Source organism: Typopeltis vanoorti, chromosome 18 (genome assembly GCF_054136105.1).
Source record: "Typopeltis vanoorti isolate ZY-2024b chromosome 18, IOZ_Tvanoo_1.0, whole genome shotgun sequence".
In the NCBI taxonomy this organism is placed as follows: Eukaryota; Metazoa; Arthropoda; class Arachnida; order Uropygi; family Thelyphonidae; genus Typopeltis; species Typopeltis vanoorti.
Genome location: NC_143566.1, coordinates 14,955,290 through 14,975,131, shown reverse-complemented (window position 1 = coordinate 14,975,131; position 19,842 = coordinate 14,955,290). Strand labels below are relative to the sequence as shown.

At 37.4% G+C, this 19,842-nt stretch overlaps 1 protein-coding gene across 1 annotated transcript in view; it reads left to right on the top strand.

Annotated features, from left to right (window-relative positions):
* Positions 1–19,842, top strand: part of LOC150096504 (glutathione S-transferase kappa 1-like) — a 111,301-nt gene that overhangs the window by 34,844 nt on the left and 56,615 nt on the right. Inside the window, exon 4 of the mRNA XM_090408455.1 lies at positions 18,514–18,642. Within this exon, the coding sequence (XP_090264581.1) occupies positions 18,514–18,642 (129 nt within the window). The remainder of the gene's footprint in view (positions 1–18,513; positions 18,643–19,842) is intronic.

Below are 19,842 nucleotides of genomic sequence, written 5' to 3'. Positions count from 1 at the left end.
CTGCTGTTCAATCAAGCAAAAGAACTCCCCAGTATCAACCCTGTAACCACCTCTCAACAGTTTAAAAGTCTCAATCATATCACCCCTCCTTCCTCTATCCACCAAACTCTGCAGTCCGCACTCCCTCAACCGATCCTCATAACTAACATTGTACAGTCTTGAAACCATCTTTTTTCATTCTTATTCCCGTTATTTCTTGACTCTTTGTCTTAAGTGAAAATCTGATCCTGACAACTTCTGTTTGGCCAGAATCCAGCCTGTTCATCTAAAAATATCTTTCACAATTTTTCTCAGCCATTTCTCAGGTATGCTTGCATAAATCTTACCAGGAACATTCTATAGGGAAATTCCTCTGTAATTCCCACATTTAGTCTTAATTCCCTTTTTATAGCTAAGTTGTATGAGAGCTCTGTTCCAGTCATCCAGAATTCAGTCCTCTAGCCAGGCTTTGTATTAATATTATTATTATGATGATTAGAGACCTCCATGGAGTCATAAGCCCCATTGTGGGAGGTCCTATCTTAGACAACACAGTCTATGGAATTCATATCACTCTTTGAACCCATTCACTGTCTGCACATTTACCACTTTATCAGGCAATGAATTCCATGGTCCATCCATGTAGAAAAGCCACTTCTCACCTTCCAGGGATGATCTCTTGTCCTTGTTCTACTATATGAAAAATCTCCCTTTCTTTGTCAATTCTGTAAATACCTCTTAACAGTTTAAATGTCTCATTCATGTCACTCCTTTGTCTTCTATCCACCAACCTCTGCAGTTTGCATTTTGTCATCATAAGTAACATTATAGAGTCTCACACCTGATTTAACATCAAACCATCTTCTATTTCCTTCAGTTCTAACTACTGACATGCAACTCAAGTACTAAGTATTGCTTGATGTAATGTCCCATTTCCACGATATAACTGCATGATATGACATTTATTAATATCATAAATTTTAGATTCTAAGAAATTATATTCTTGGTTTAATCCTTTATCCAAGCAGCCCAGTTGTGAAGTATCTTCACAACTGGGCTGCTTGCATATTATGGCTAATATCATCACATCATTGCCTTAATATCCCATAATGCAAAACACACCTACTTTCAGACATGTATAATGCTGTGCATTATGGGAAGGCCACTACCCAGACTGGTTTTGACCTTTATTGAGGTATGATTAAGTGCAGGGATACCTCTCCAAAAAACCCATGCAATCCCTCAGATCACCCAACAATGAATGACCCAAAGGATCATTTAATTTGTTACTCAGCAGTGGTTCTACTCAGTAACAGTTACTGAGCAGAGTCCTCGGTGGTGGCTCCACCCAGTGGCAGGCCCCCCCACTACCAAGCAGAGCCATTCTTATTTCAGAGATAAGCATCCACTTCAGTGGCCCCATCTCTGTCGAAACCACTTCAGTGAATTATCTGCTATGTAAGTAAATGGAGCTCTACAGAAACTCAGGCAATCCCCCTAAATCGCTCTAATCTCAGTGAGTGACCTGAGGGATCAATTAACTCATAACTCAGCAGTGGTTTCATTGAGTGACAGGCCCACCTTGCCACCAAGAGCCCTCAGCAGTGGCTCTGCCCAATGGTAGGCTCACCCCACCACCAAGCAGAGTTGCTCATATCCCAGGGTTAAAGCATCCACTTCAATGGAACTACCTCCATGGAAACCACTTCAGTGAATTTCCCAGTTCATCACAAAAGTGCATCAGTGGGAGCCAGACCCAGAAGGATACCAAGGTTGAAGTAATGCAGAAATCATGTATTTCCTAGAGTATTATTAAAATACTCTGGATCAGAGATGTTGAAAGTTTTTTCAGTTCATTATACAGCAATCCCTCGATTAATGCGCTCCCGATTAATCGGGTGCATTTTTGATTAGTGCATCATTTTTTTTCGATACCCAAAATTCGATTAGTGTGCTTCTAAAATTCGATTAGTGCACCTATATCTATCTATCCCAATGGCTTTAACAGGCCTTTAAGGCCCACAACCTTCCAAGCATGCTTGGGTTTCGTAACCGAAATTCGAGGATAGAATTGTCACGCCTATGCCTCAAGGTATTCTTGGCTGTATCCCTGTGAGTTCATGGGGCCGGTTTGTCTGCTTGCGGGATGAAAAACACCAGATAAACTGGCGGAAAAAACCCTACTGCCCGCGCCCAAGACCAGCTAACTTGGCTATGGCTGAGGAAGATCCTTCAGCTCCTCACGTCTCCGACGGGAATCGAACCTAGGACACTCCTTCCCCAGGCATATGGTTGCGAAGCGCAAAGCCACTAGGCTAACCGCGCGGACGTGCACCTATATACATCTTTAAAAATAAATGTTACAGATTTTAAAAATTTTCGATCTATACATTTTTTATGGCTAACTATTTTAAAAAAATCACTCACCAGGTTGAAATAATTTAGTTACCGATTTGAAAAACATTTTTTACAGAGTTAATTTTTAATGGCATACTACACTATTTCCATGTATGCTATGTTTCAAATTTACCACCAAAATTTATGTCGTCTGCTTTACATAGCATTTTGCTGATCATATCTCGTGTAATTGTTTTCCATACTTTTTTATTTTAAATTATTTTCCTAACCTTTAATCATGAGTAAAAGAATTAGTGAGCAGAAAATAGAAGTGTGAAAATGATTCGAAAAGTAATCTGATTGGAAAATAAACTTGAAATAATAAAGAAAAATGAACAAGGCGAGTCCAGAGCAAAGATGGGACAAAAACACAAAAATGGGTGAATCAACTATTGAATATGAAGAGAGCGGTAAGGCTGCTTCAAGTTCATCATGCATGCAATCGAAATCAAAGTATTATAATGATTGAATTAGAGAGACTTCTTTTTACATGGATCGAAGATTGTAACCAAAAACAGATCCCGTTAAGCACTGGCCTTATTAAATCAAAAGCATTGTCTCTTTGTAACCTGGAAAGAAAGGGCTATCAATGATGGAAAAGAAGAAAAATTCCACGTTAGTACTGGGTGATTTGACGTTTCAAAAAGAGAAATATCCTACATAATGTTCTAATCACAGGCGAAGCTGAAAGTGCAGATAAGGAGATATCCAGAGATTTTGAAGAAAATTATGTAAGAAGGAGACTATTGTGATCAACAATACAATACTTCCAAGACTTTTCTAGCCAAATCAGAGAAATCTCAGCCTGGTTATAAAGGTGCAAAGTCGAATGAAATTACTGTTAGCAATCTGTGAGCCAATTGGAAGCACATTCTTCCACATTGTGCAAATGATTTTAGAGGCTTTTCAAATGAATCTAAGTTAATTAAATTTCATTCTGAGAAGTTGAGTGATTCCGACCTGCTAAATTTAGATGCACAACAGGAAGATCCTGAAGAATATGAATAAAATTTAATCACTGACAAGCCCAAAGAGGTTTCACAGAAACTATTTGAAAATAGTTTTCGTACAATCGAAAATTTTAAGCAGCAATGCTTAGAGACTGACCCTGATGAAGAGAGAACCAGTAAAATTTGCAGAAGAGGCAATAGGGCCATACCGTCAGTTGTATGAAAAAAAAAGAAACAGAATGCCTGCCAAACTACGTTAGCTCAATTCTTTGTTGAGAAGCAGAATAATAAATTTATATTCTGAATATTATTATTATTATTATTATTATTCAGGCCTCAAAGGAGTCAAAAGACTCATCGAGGGAGGTCCTTCCTAAGACAAAGTCTGTCAAGACTCATCGAGGGGAGGTCCCCCCCCGAGAAACACAAAGTCTATCATACCACTCTTTAAACTCACTGACCGTTCTCGCTCCCACCACTCCATCAGGCAATGCATTCCACGACTCAACCACGCTCCACACAAAGAAACCACTCCTTACCCTCTTGCTCACAGTTTCCTTTCGTAACTTCCAGGGATGGCCTCTTGTCATCACTCCTTCCCGCTGTTCAACCAAGCGAAAGAACTCCCCAGTGTCAACCCTGTAACCACCTCTCAACAGTTTAAAAGTCTCAATCATATTATCTCTCCTATTCACCAAACTCTGCAGTCCACATTCCCTCAACCAATCCTCATAACTAACATTGTACAATCCTGAAACCATCTTTGTTATCTGCCTCTGTACCCTTTCCACAGTTATTTATCCCCTTCAAATCCTGGGGACCAAATCTGAGAACAATAGTCCAAGTGTGGTCTGATCAGAGACCTATACAATGAAATGATAACCCTTTTATCTCTGAGGGTCAGTGTCCTTCTCATAATTGCAGCAATTCTCTGTGTTACCTTCACCACCTTTGCAATATGTCCACTAAACTTCAGGTTTCTATCAATCATCAACCCCAGATCTCTTGTCTCCCCCTACTTCCTCCAGTATAACTCCTCCCATAGAGTATGCAGCATCCCATCGATGTTTCCCAAACCTCAAGACCTTACATTTTGCTGCATTAAACTGACACCCCCATTCATTTGCCCATCTATCTAGCTTATTTAAATCCTCTTGCAGGGCTACCACATCTGCACTATTACTAATAATCCTTCCCAGCTTCGCATCATCTGCAAACAACTGAATATCCCCCTGCAATCCACTGGCTATGTCATTGATATAAAGGTTAAACAATATAGGTCCTAGTACTGAGCCCTGTGGGACCCCACTTGTAACCCTCTGCCTCCTGGAAACTGCTCCACCATACAGCCAATCCTGAATCCAGTTGACCAATCTGACATCCAGATCCATGTGCTGCAACTTAAATATCAGCTTATCATGTGGCACCCTGTCAAATGCCTTCGCCAAGTCTAAGAAAATTGCAGTATATGCCTTTCCCTCATCTAATGTTCTTGTAACTTTATTATAAAAGGCTAGCATATTGCTAAAACAAGAGCGTCCTTTCACAAATCCACGTTGATTCTCACAGATAACATTACCCTCATCTGCCCAATGCTGTATACGGTCCCTCACTACTTTATCCAAGTTCTTAACAACTACTGATGACACACAGACTGGCCTATAATTAGACACTTCCAGTCTGTTACCACCCTTATGCAATGGCACTATCTTACCTTCCTTCCATTCCTTGGGCACCTTTGCCAAAGCCAGACTTTCATTGAAAAGCCACGTTAAAGGTGCTGTCAATTCCCTAGCACATTCTCTCAAAACTCGTGGTGAAATACCATCCAGTCCCACAGCTTTACTGACATCCAGAGTACTCAGTATCTGAAACACACTCTCCTCCTGTACCTCCAGACATCGAACCAGTCCTATCCCTCTAGCATTAAAACTGACTCCTCTAGGATGAAATACTCCAATAAAGTGTTCATTGAACAATTCCACTATGTCCTCTGCATCAGTTACTCCATTCCCATTTTTATCCCACAATATCATTCTTCCACAGTCATTTCTCCTCTTACTGGCCACATAGCTAAAAAATTCCCTAGGATTTTTTTGGATCTTAGGGCCAATCTCCTCTCATATTCCAGTTTCGCTTTCCTTACCACACGAGTCACTCTTCTGGCCTGTGTCTTATATTCTTCACCCATCCTCTCTTCACCTGTCTCCTTATATCTCTTCCATAGCCTCTTTTTCGCATGCAGTTCCTGTTTAATGTTGTTTGTCATCCACTTTACTCCAAATTCCGCCCTCTTCTTCACTCGTGGTATACAACTTACCATTGCTGATAACAAATATTCTTTCACAATTTCCCACGCACTGGTGATATCCCGGCCGTCCAATTCCTCCCTCCATGAAACTTCCCGAAGTTGACGTCTAAGACTATTATAATCACCTGCCTTATAATTCCACATAAGTTCCCGTCTCTTTGATACTCCTGCATGTCTATTCATTTTCCATGTCAACACCATATGGTCACTCTCTCCAACTGGTGGGAGAGACGTCAACTCAGTTATTATCAACTCTTCTGATGCTATAACCAAATCCAAAATTTTTGAACCTCTTGTTCCCTCTGTTACATGTTGCCTAAGACATTTGTCCCTCAAGAATTCTAGAAATTCCATTCCCCTATTGTTACATGCATGTTCCTCTCTCCAATTTATACTACTGAAGTTAAAATCTCCCATAACAATCATTCTTCTTGCACTTGCCAAACTTAGCTGTCTAAACATCTCCTGGTCCCCATCCTCTGTGCTCCTGGGTCTGTAGCAACACCCCACTAAATATCCTGTCTTGCCTACCTCTAGCTCACACCATACGCTCTCAAAATCATTTGTCTCACTTCCTTCCAAATTCTCCACTCTTAGAGGACATAGGTCATCACTTATCATAAGCAGCACCCCACCACCACGCTTTCCCCTCCTATCCTGACGAAAAATGCTATACCCAGCGACTTCTATTCCTGTTTTTATATCCTCTTCTGTCAACCACGTCTCAGTGATCGCAATAATATTTGGCCAGGCTGATGCTATCTACGCCATCAATTCCTCTCCCTTATTCCGGATACTCCTGGCATTAGTATAAAGCATATAAATGCCATTGTTTCTGTACCCAGAATTATCCCTTCTAGACTCCACTGGGCTCAGTGTTACCTGACATTGTCTCCCTTCTCCCAAGTATCCATTCCCACGAGAGGCCACCCCTGCTATCATCCTTCCTGGGACACACTGACTCGTTCAGAACAGCAATCTCTCCAGATGCCTACGTCCTTCCTCATTCAAATGTAAACGGTCTCTTGCATACAACTCCTCTCTTTCCTCAAACGCACTTCAAGCATCCACATATACCAGTCCTCTCTTGTCACACATTCTCGCTATTATGCCATTCAATATCACCGCTCTTCTGCTCAGCTTATCATTATCATACCTAGGCAACACGCACACTATTTTTCCTCTCTCTGTCTTCTTCCGTACAGTCTCAAGCAAAAATCTCATATCTCTCGCTGCCCGACTTACATTACCACTCAAGTCATTCGTTCCTACCATCACAATCATCTCATCCACCCTTTCACCTCTCTTAATTGCCATAGCCACCCTTTCTATTGTTCCTCCTGGCAAACACTCCTCACGCAAAAATATGTTTTATTGTCTTTCAGCTTCATGGTTTTCCTTTAACTAGGCCCTGAGACATACCTTAATTCTGTTATAAAAAAAATTAAGGTTCAAAAAAGAAATTTGAGGAACGAATTATACTTTTTCCCATAGGTTATTATATTCGATTAGTGCATTTTCGATTAATGTACCTGTTTTAAAGAACACATTAGGTGCATTAATTGAGGGATTGCTGTACTATCAATTATAGATGTCAAGAAATTGTACTCTTGGTTTAATCGTTTATCCAAGTGTAAGCGAACAAAATTTTCACAAGGAGTATTGTCATGACTGAGCTACTTTTATATAGAAGCTAATGACTTAACATCACTTGTCTTAATATCCCAGTAGCCCAGTCATGAAGACACTTCATGTGCAAACTATGCATATACTTGGATAAAGGATTGGACCAAGAATATAATTTCTTTTTATCTATAATTTACAGTATAACCAAGTGAAAAAACTTTAAAAAAAAAAGTCTTTATCAGTTTAGTTATCTCTGTACCATGTCCATGATTAATTTATTCTCTTCAAATCCCATCAACTTTATCTGGGCACAATAGTCTAGATGTGATCTGATCAGGTTTTATACAATGAAATCGCTGCTCTTTTATATCCACTAGTCAAAGTTTGTCTTAGTATTACAGCAGTCCTCTGAGTTGTGTCCCCCCACTTTTGTAATGTGCCTTTAACTCTAAATTTATATAGCCAATCACTCCAAGATCTCTCGCCTCATCCACGTCCTCTAGTAGAAATCTACTGATACAGTATGTAGCCTCCCATTTGTGAATCCCAAATTTCAAGACTTTACATTTAGCTGTGTTAAACTGATATACCCATTCATTTGTCCATGTTTCAAGCTTATTCAAATCCTCTTGAAGAGCCAGATAGAACATCAGAACTATTACTAAAAACCCTCTCAAGCTTCCCATCATATAACTTAATATTTTCCTGCAATTCATTGACATTATCATTGACATAAAGGTTAAAATGTAAAGTTTGCCTTGTGGAACCCCCACTTGTGACCTTCCTTTTCCTTGATACATCTACCCCCATACACAGTCCTCTGATATCTAAAAAAAAAAAAAAAGACAGCACATGCCTTTACCTCATCATTCACTTTTGTCACTTTTTATAAAAGGCAAGCAAATTATTGAAACAAGTAATTGCAAGCTGACATTCACTGATAATATTACTCTCTTCTGCCCAATTTTGTATATGATCCATTACTTTTCCAAAACCTTAACAACACTAAATGAGATACAAACTGGTCTGTGGTCTGATTCTTGCATTCTTCCACCACTTTTGGACAATGCACTATCTTACCTTTCTCCCAGACATTGAGCACTTTTCCAATAACTAAGCTTTCACTGAACAGCCAGGTAATTGGAACTGTCAGTTCCTCAGCACATTCTCTCAAAACACGTGGTTAAATCCCATCCTGTTCAAATGCATTCTCCTTATGCACTTCTAAGCCTTCAATCTTACTGTTTCTTCAGAATTGAAACCTGGTGGAATGAGAAGGTTTATCAGAGCATTTCATCCTGCTTTTCCAGGATGAAATGCCATGATAAACTGATCATGAAACAGCATTGCTATATCATCTGCACTGGTTGCTTAATTTCCTTTTCCTTCTAATAGAGTCATTCATCCACAATCATTTCTCCTCCTACTGGCTGCATAACAGAAGAATTCTTTGGGATTTTCTATAGAGCTGATCTCTCTTCATATTCTTTACTCTACTGATCACTTTCCTGACCAGCAGCTAGGCTGGATGAGTGGTTAGCATACCCACTCTCCAACCAACAGGTCAAAAGTTTGAATCCTGCTGCAGGCATGGATGTTTATGATTGTCTTTCCTCATTCACTGCTATAACCTTTGATATGGAACATTATGACCTTTGCTGTCATTGCACCATTAAAACCATAAACATCATCTCTTTCCTCATGCAGCTACTCTCCATCACTCTATACTCTTTCCACATCTGCCCTCTTTTTCACCTGCACTTCATGTTTGATTTCATTAATCATCAATAAATATTTCTTCACTGTCCCCCATGCACTGCTGATAACTTCCCCATAATTCTTCCAACTATAGAAGCCGGAACAGGCCATGCTAGGCCTAAATCCTTGATACGCATGATGATAATGATGATAGAACTGTCCTAAGCTGATTTTTAAAACCCAGTCATCTACCTTGTGATTCCACATAAATTTCTTTCTCTTCTGCATGTCTATTCAGCCTCCAAGTCAAGACTGCATGGTCACTATTTCTCCACTCCACCATTAGGATAGGATAGTTAGTTGCCTTTTTTGTTCCTAATTCTTCTTCTTCTTTTCTTTTTCTTCTTCTTCTTATTATTGCATGGACACCTCCATGGAGTCCTAAGACTCATCATGGGAGACCCAAACTATCAACACAATATCTGTCATATCTCTCCTTGAAACCATTAACAGACAGAGCACTCACAACTGACTCAGGCAACCTATTCCATTCATTCACTGCTCTCCAAGTGAAAGATCTGGTCTTTACATCCTTGCTAACCACACTCTTACCCAACTTCCAGGGATGATTTCTTGTTCTGTACCCTCTAGCCAGGTGCTGAATCATTTCCCCTGCATCAATCCTATAAAAGCCTTTAAGTAACTTATATCTTTCTAGCATATCTTCTTTGTTTTTTGCCTATCAGCCAACTTTTGCAATTTGCAAATCCTCAATCTCTCCTCATAGGGAACATTCCACAAACCACTCACCATCTTGATTCTAGTAGCAAGGCTTATACGTTGGTCATACATAACTGGTAATTAGTTTACAGAATTAACAACGCATATAAAGTATATTAATTAAAGGTAACTTTAATGAATAACTTCTATATTTCGGCAACATCACGTTGCCATCTTCAGGAACATAAAGATATGGTATGTGCACGCAGGCACTAACAAAAGCAAATGAGGAAGAAAGCAAGAAACTAATATTGTTCCTAAAGTCCTAATGGTGCCCTCTGGCAGGCTAATTTGGTTGTCTTGGCAGTTGGACTGAAGTTCTCATAATGTAAGTCTCCCAAATTTGGGGTAGTTTCATGCGCCCAAATTTGTTGAGGTTAGGAACGTTTTTTAGAGCTGCTGATGATTCCTTGAAAATCTTTCGTATATAAACTTGCTGTGGTGTATTATTTTTGTTTTCTTCCAACGAATTCTATGGTGGGTATCTAAGGCATGGTCTGCCAGCCCAGAGCATCTGTACTGGTGAAACCGGATGTAGTCTTGGTGTTCTGAAATCCTGATATTCGTTGTTCTGCCTGTTTGGCCAAAGTAAGACAATTTGCAGCTGCAAGGGACCTGGTATACACCAGGTAGGTCTAGGGGAAGTGGTTGGTCTTTGGTAGAGCGGATAAGGGATGCCAACTTTTTATATGGTCTGTAACAAGAAGTAAGGTCATATTTTTTGAGGATATTGGTTATTTTCTCAGAGGTGCCCTCGATGTAGGGGATGGTGATAGATTTGGTGTAATCTTTATTGTGGAGAGGGGGGGTTGTGGTTTACTGGTTTTAGTATTTTTTGGATTTTTTTGGGGTTATGGCCATTGGCTAAGAAAGTGTTGAGCATGTGGTTTAGTTCAGTAGTTAGGGCCTTGTCATCCAAGCAGATTAATTTTGCCCTGTTATATAGTGTTTTTATAACCCCATATTGTTGTGAGGGGGGGGGGATTCCTGGTGAATGTATCTGCCAGTATGGGTGGGTTTTCTGTAAATATTGCTTTCTTCCTCATTTGCTTTTGTTAGTGCCTGTGTGCACATACCATATCTTTATGTTCCTGACGATGGCAACGTCACGTTGCCGAAATATAGAAGTTATTCATTAAAGTTACCTTTAATTAATATACTTTATATGCGTTGTTAATTCCGTAAACTAATTACCCGTTACTCACCATCTTGGTCACTTGCTTCTGGATCCTCTCCATCACTTCATCATCCCCAAGAAACCTGGGTGACCAGACCTGAGCACAGTAATCCATAGATGTTGTATCAGGGCATTATAAAGAGAAATGATAACTTCCTTATCTCTGCTTGTTAGTGTGTTCTTCAATAACCAAGTAATCCTGTGAGCTACCCTGGCTACTTTAGCAATATCTTCAGAAATTCTTCAGCTGTCTCTATCTACTTCTGCTACACCCAAAATCCAAAATGCATAATTTTCCACTTTTCCACATTAAATTGGCATCCATTATGCTTTGCCCATACAGTCAGCCTATTTAAATAATTTTGCAAGCTCTCTGCATCATCTTGATTAACTATTACCCTGCCCAAGTTTACATCATCAGCAAACAACTGAATATCTCCTTTAAAATTATTTTATATATCATTTATATACAAATTAAACAGAAGTGGTCCAAGCACAGAACTCTGTAGCACACTACTAGTCATCTGCCTTCTCCTAGATTCTGCTCCTCCATATGTTACTTTTTCGTACCTGCCCATTCAGCCACGTTTATTTCCATATCACCTGTTTCCTATTCATCCCAATTTGTTGCAGTTTGCATAATAGAGTTCCATGTTGTATCCTATCAAATGGCTTTGCAAAATCTAGCAATATCATTGTGTAGCTATTGCCTTTATCTGCTACGAGTCCGTTGTTCCATGTAGCACATTTCATCACATTTTTCTTTTTTCCAAAGTTTCTTTTTCTACCATTTCCAATTTGGCCTTTTACCATGTTTTCTCTCTGGTTTAGATTTCTTTGAGACTTGAAAGTACTATTTGTTTCCCTATGTCAAGTTACTAGCATGATGATAGGTATTGCAGCAGTAGGACTGCCACATTACAGCAAGCTCACCTCTTTCCATAGCTAGTGAAAACTACAGTTTCAGAGGAAAAAGTAATCCCCACCCTCACCCTCAAATTGCTGTAGTAATTTGTAAAAAGTAGAAGAAAGAAGAGTAGTAAACTGTCTGCAAAAATAATATATCCAAGGATCAAAGGGTCAAAGCTGTATAACTGAGAGGAAACCTCCACATAGCCTTTAAAGGAATGCGGAGAACCGACCAGGGCTTCTGACTAATGTCCAGTCCTCACCTTCTTGTAGTGCACACTGTTGGGTATCTACCTGGATACTGAACGAACGAGGATGGGCTGGCAATTTGGCATTTAGCCGAACAAATTGTATTCTTATTGGCTTAAACCAATATAGAAAATGATGGCACAACATGACAAAATTTCATGCCGGCTGGGGCGTTGCCCGGTTAAACAAGGCCCCCATTGTTTTTGCCAGGAAACCAGCGAAATGTCAGCTACTGGAACAAATCTGAAAGCACAACCCAACTCAACATCACCAGAGTTAAAGATTGGTACTATCAACATAAGAAGCCTGAATGGCAAAGAAATGGAGCTAGCTGAAGAATTAGATAAGTACCAGATCGACATAATAGGGGTGACTGAAACAAACAAGACAAAAACTGGCGAGATCTTTCTAAGCAATAAATACAAAATGTTATACTCAGGAAATGACAATCAAGGAAAAGAAGGAGTAGCCATAGTATTCAACACAAAATACAAGGCTAATCTTCTTCAATGGCAGGCAGTCTCAAGTAGAGTAATGTGGGAAAATATCAGAACGAGACTTATTTGTGCCTATGGTCCCACAGAAGGTTCTGCTAAGGTAGAAGCGGAGGAATTTTTTGATGTTTTAGAAAAAGCAACTGACACAATGAAAAAGGAAAAGTTGATCCTTGTTGGGGATTTAAATAGCAGAGTAGGAAATGATTGTCAGATACAAAAATATTTTGGGAAAATTTGGAGAAAAGAGAAAGATAAAAATAATGGCAAATACCTGTTGGATTTCTGCTCAGGACATGGACTGGTTATTACTAACACCATATTCCAACACAAAAATGTGCACAACTTCTCATGATGAGAAGAGGCAAGGATTAAGAAAAGTCTCATTGACTATGTTATTGTTGATAGTGATGTTTTCTCCCTGGTGCAGGACACCAGAGTGTACACAGTATTTGAAATTGGAAGCGATCACTATTTAGTCTTGAGCAGGATAAAATTGAATTTCATATTGAAAAGAATAACATGTAAGAAAGTTTTAAAGCGAATAAAAGTTCAGCAGCTCTCAGATGTGAACTGTAGACTAAAATACACAAAGATTATTGAAGAAAAAATGAAAGAGTTTGAGAACGTGAACCAAACCTTGGAGATTCAGTTGGCAAGCCTTGAAGAAAACCCTGATTGATTCAGTCAGAGAGGCATGTGGTGAGGTTGTCTGCAAGGATAGAAAAATCAGAACTCCATGGTGGACACAGGAAGTTAAAGAGGCAGTGAAGGAAATGAAGAAAGCATATCAAAAGTTTCTGGCAAATAAGTCAGCTTTTGCTCTTAGAGAATACAGAGACAAATGTAAGAAAGCGACACACTGTATAAAACTAGCTGAACAAAAGTCATGGGAGGACTTAGGCAAGAACATAGAAAATAAATATCAAAAAGTGGTAAGATATTCTGGTGGTTGTTGAAGAAGCTTTGAAATGGAGGAAAGAGTGCTGTAAAAGGAGTTAGAGATGATAAAGGTGACATGAAAATGGGAGAAAAAGATATCCTTGAAGTATGGAGTAATTACTTCGAAAAATTGATAAATGAAACAAGCAGTGATAGCACAGTGGTAAAAAAACACTCAACAGGCATACAGTCAGGAATACATATCCATACTTGAAGTAGAAAAAGCAATCAAAGGCTTGAAATGTGGAAAGGCAGCGGGAGTAGATGATATTCGACCAAAAATGCAGAAATGTGGTGGTATAAAAGTCTTACAGTGGCTGCACTGCATAGTTTAGAAAGCCTGGACAGAGGGACGAATTCCTGATGATTGGAGTAGAACTCTAATAGTACCCATATATAAAATGAGAAATAAAACTGAATGTGAGATTTACAGAGATATTTCCCTACTGAGTGTTCCAGGCAATTTCTATGAAAGTATACTTGAGAAATGGTTGAGAAGAATTGTGGAAGAAAAGCTTGGTGAAGAACAAGCTGGATTCAGGCCGAATAGAAGCTGTCAGGATCAGATCTTCACTTTACGACAAATAGTTGAGAAAGCATGGGAATAAAACAAAGTTCTGTATTTAAGTTTTGTCAATCTGGAAAAGGCATATGACAAGGTGCCAAGAGAGAAGCTATTCAATACTCTACAGTTATATGGTGTCAATGGGACATTATATCAAGCAATACTTAGTCATTATTTGAGTTGTAAGTCAGCAGTTAGAATTGAAGGAAGTACAGGAAGATGGTTTAATGTTAAATCTGGTGTGAGACAACGATGTACATTATCCCCTCTGTTATTCATTATCTATATGGGTCACATTATGGAGGAAAGTGGTATTAAATATGATATCAGAATTGGGGATGTTAATGTCAGCCCTTTGCTTTATGCAGACGATGTTATACTTCTAAATAAATCCACTAAAAGTTTGCAAGCTTCCCTGACTAAATTGAATAACTGTTGTAATAGATATGGTATGAAGGTCAGCATTAAAAAGACAAAGACAATGAAAATAGGTAGAATTGTTGAAAATGTCAACTGTGTTGTAAACAGGGAACCTGTGGAACAAGTAAAACATTTCAGCTACTTAGGCACGATTTTTTGTGACGATGGTAAATTAAATATGGAAATAGACAACAGAATCAACAAAGCTGGTATGGTAAGCAGTCAATTGAATAAATTCATATGAAATAAGAGAGAAATTAGTCGGAACACTAAATTAGCTTTATACAAGACAGTGTTCAAACCAGTTTTAACTTATGGATCCGAGAGTTGGGTCAGAAGTAAAACATTGACCAGTGACTAGAGACCACAGATATGAGAGTCCTGAAAAAGGTTAGAGGCACGAACAGATGGCATCAAGGCAATATCATATTAAAAATGAGAATATTAGGAAAGAACTTGATATTGTCAGCATCCAGGAATGCATTAGCAGAACTAATCTCAGGTGGTATGGTCACTTAAACAGAATGGGCGAGGAATTTTAGCTAAACAAGTGTTCTCTGCCAGGTTGGCAGGAAAACGACCCAGAGGAAGACCATGATATAGGTGGATTGAAATGGTACAAAGTGCCTTAGACGATAGAAATATAAGATCTGATAAAGTTGGAGTTTTGACAAGTAACAGACTGATTTGGCGGAAAATTGTAGATAGGAAGTTAGTAATGACGTAAATTTTTCATGTAGTACTATCATATCCTGTACACCCCTTGAGGGTACATGTCAGGAATTTGATGATGATCTGGTTTAACTCGAGTATCTCAGGTTTCTTATTACCGTACTTACCAATGTGAGCTCCTAAGAAATTACTGGTGATAAAGCTACTAAAGTTAATCAAATACAATTCCATATTAAATCCAAGAAATCAATGAAAATGTAAAAGAACAGCTATTGTCAAGAAAATCTCTGTCAGTTTTATGCTCTTTAGTTTAACTGAAAAGGTTGACATAACTTGCTAATATAATGGAAATGTTAATGAAGATTTTTTTATTTTACCAAATTTTAGTGTCTTGAACAATAGCTGAATCTGAATCTGTTTGCTGTTATAAATCATTTTTGTGCAAAATATTGACTTTCAGTGAACAAATTGTATAAGAATTGGCTGATAGTGCATGTACAATATCTAGTAGAAACATTGTCTTGATTGCACATATCTAAGACACTGTTTCTATTAATGGATCCACCAGACACCAAAGTCTGATAGATCCACTGTTAGTATTCATATGGAGCTGTGATTAAAATTTATTAAATTACTATTAATACTGTTATTGTTGAAATGCATTATGGAAAAAGCTGTCCACAAATTAATTTTCTAAAACCTTGACCACTGAATTTTTACTTTTTAATGCTGTGTGATGAAATTAATGGACAGTAATAATAAAAATTTACTTCATTCTGAACTGCACTTGCATGGGGAAAATATGGAATCATTTGCTTGATCTTTGAGATGAAGTGCAGTTTTTTCATTGCTACTAGACTTTCCCACCGAGCCGTAAAATTATTTACTTCTAGTTTTGGTTTATTTTTAGCATGTTATTTGTCATTTAAATTTAAGCATAAAAGAAAAAGTATTTCTACATTTAATGTTGATTGATAATAAAAGTGGAAGTATTTTTAAGAAAATTTAACTTGGGTTTCAATGTCTTGATAGGCATATGTATGATTGGTGTTCTCTTTTAATTAATTTTCTTTATACATCTAAAGAACTACTCTCAAAAATGTTCTTAAGAGTATCCTAAAAGCCTCCAGCCACCATAAAGTACAATGATGTTTTCCTGTTTCAAGAATAACGGATTTGAAATACTTGCATACAAAAAAAAGAATAAGTCAAATACATTGCTAGCATATGATACTTTGCTGAAAATACTGTTTAATGCAATTAATGTTTTAGACTTCTAGTTATATATACGATTTGAATATCCTGAACTTTCATGTAGAGTTGGCTCCCAATAACTAACACCATTATGACAAACCCTATAAAAAATTCTTCACAAGATGCCACTTAAAAACAAAAATAAACTAGATTACAATAAAACTGTAGCCATTCCATACATTAAAGGTATAACAAATAAAATAAACAGAATACTACAGAAATACAATGTTAATGCCACCTTTAAACCTCCTGCAAAATTAAAAAACTTATTCAACTAATCCAAGGATCCACTTCCACTTACCCACCCTGGAGTATACCATATTCATTGCACCTGTAATTTATCCTATATAGGTGAAACAGGACTGGCAGTTCCTATCACAAAAAAGGAACATAAATGGCAAATTAAATTAAATAACTATAGTAAATCTGGCCTTTCTGATCACGCCCTGAATACTCTACATAGAATTAACTAGAAAGGCTCCTGTTGTTTACAGGAGCCTTTCTTTTACACTTCTTTACACTCAAATTTACACTCATACCACCAAAATGTGGTATGAGTGTAAATTTAAGGAGGCCTATGAAATTCTTATCAACCCCTAATCTTAATAATAATAGTGGTCTAAAAATCCCAAGAATATGGCTGGCACATATTCTATCCACTTAATCGGTCTAAGAGTTGATTATAATTAGGACTATAAGCAATCCAGGATCATAACTCTAATATAACACGCTTATTAATTTATCGATTGGGCATCACTTTGCTGTATTAATAAAACTATCTATATGAATTTGTTCTCTGATGTTATAAATAGAATATAGCTTTGATGTAGGTTTTTTTTTTTTCACTTAGAGGTCAGGCCAGTAGAATAGCACTTGATCAAATCATTGTCACTTTGGCTTACTGTTAGAAATGTAATGTAGCTTTTCTTTGTATATATATATGTGTGTGTGTGTACTCCAGATGAGGTCAAAACGTTGGGAAATTAAAGCAATTATTACTAACACGGTGGTAGTCTCTATAATTTTACTAAAACGAATTATGACAAACTCACTTACTGAGTAAGTGAGTTTTTCTCTTACTGAGTAAGTGACAAACAGTACAGCATAGTCTCCACTTACTGTGAAGGCTATTCTGTACTAAATGCCGGCCTGGTTGGCCGAGTGGTTAGTGTACCCACTCTTCAGCCAAAAGGTTGCGGGTTTGAATCCTGCCATGGGCATGGATGTTTGTGATAATCTGTGAAAATACTAGTGGTGGTGGGGTAGATGATGATGATGGCGTTGGTAGTTGCGGTTCATTGTAGTTGGTGGAAAATAATAAGTTGTAGAGTAGGTGCCCTTCCTCAATGAGTCTTTGGACTCCCTGGAGGGGTAACATAATAATACTAATAAAGGAAATTCATTCACTACAGCCAGTGTTATCTGTTAGCATTCCCATGATCCCTACTAGTTTTCTATAGTGAGCATTAACAGTGAGCACTGTTAATTATAATACGATTTTCTGTGGTCTGTTTTGAGTAAGCTTTCTCTACATTGCTAAATTTCAAAACCAAGAACAGAAATAACTAAATGTGGAACTAGATCCCATATTATCTAACCGTTAGCCTATACATAGTACCACTTTTAATTATTAAATTTTAAATATTGTATTGATAATATTTTTCTTTCATTAAGCTCAGTGGCCAGTCATGGGCAAGTAACTTGGCTTCTTTAAAATCTGATTAATGCTGTGATAGGGCAGTTAATCCTGTACATAGGATTAACCATATTAGCTGTCAGTCATTTATGTACTTCTGGTTAGTTGGCTTGTTTTGTGGGATGAAAAAAACCAGAGTTTTCTGAAGAAGAAAAAAAACCCCTTCCACCTCCTTATGAAACTGGCTAACTCACCCTCAGTTGAAAAGCCCTGGTAAAGGTTCTTTACTGACTGAGCTTGGAACTTCTGTGCAGGTATATCTGTGAATTAAATATTCAGTTTTTGAGTACATGCATATCAGTAATTCAGAAATTATAAATAGTTTGGTTTCAGAAATTAAATTCAATATTTATTCTTCATAATTTATCTGATTCTTATATTAAACTCGTTTCAGAATATTATGGACACCATCATAAATAAAGGCTCACTTTCAGCACAGAGATTCATCACAGCAGTGGATATGAAACAGCCTTGTTATACTGAAAGATTATCTCGAGCACTTTGGGAAAGGATGTACAAAACAGTAATGAAATTTATATTTTTTTCTTCAAACTCAAATTTTCATTAATACAAAATGCTTGTCTAAAATTATGAGGAATACTTGATTCTAATTAATTCACTATAAGTGTAGTTAATTTTATTTATTTCTATTGATACTTATTTGACAGCCAATATTTATATAATTTTAAATTATATTTAAAAGTATATAAATAAAATTGACATTCACATTATACTTATTAATTTTAAGGTAATTTGTTATTAATTATTAAATTATTATTAAACAATTTCTGTATACTCTACCTGAGAGTACATATCAGGATCTGATGATTTTAATTTAATTTAATTTAATTTATTTATTTTTTTATTATTATTTTCTTTTTTTTTTTTTTTTAAGTAAACAGTATAAATTATTCACTTGAACACCTCCATAACTCACTTGACCTTGACAACACACTGGTTGAAAAGACCTGAGTTTGAATCTCATCTAAGATGCAAAGAATTTTTTAGGAATTTTCAACTGGATTTGGATTTGCATTCAACTGGAGACATCATTAATATATACAAGGAAGAATGTAGGAAAAAGAATGAAATCTTATGGAACACCAGTATTAGTTGCAAATTTGAGATAAAAATTCTGGCTTTATTTAAAATCTGGTGGGTGATCAGGCTTTACAAAAATAGCCACAGTAGCTTCGTATCCTTCCAAATTTTTGATATTCAAGAAAATGACAAAATGAAACAGTGACTTAATTTCTCTTTCTATTAGGGCAGCATATTCAGCCATTCATTAAAGAGGAATTGAAAAAACACTCTTAAGTTATTGCATTGTAGCCTGATGATATCTGTTATGAGATGATAAAACATCTACTGTATAACAGAAAATTTATTACAAGAAGTTTCCAGGTTGATGATAAATTTGGATGTTTTTCCTAATTTATTGCCTTTTGTCATGAAACAGGAAAGATCCAACTTATTGCTTTGACCAAAAAGTGGTTAGTGCCCTCCTGTTGTATCTAGAAAGTAATGATAACTTTCCTGTAATGACCTCTCCTCATCACACATACACATGATGTGACTTTTATAGACGCTGATTGATGTTGGACTACGTGATCCATATGGAACACGTCATTATCATCTACACGGTGTAGATGATGATGGTAGTTGCGGTTCTTGGATTGAGTGGGAGACAGAGTTGTAGAGTAGGTGCCCTCCCTCGACAAGC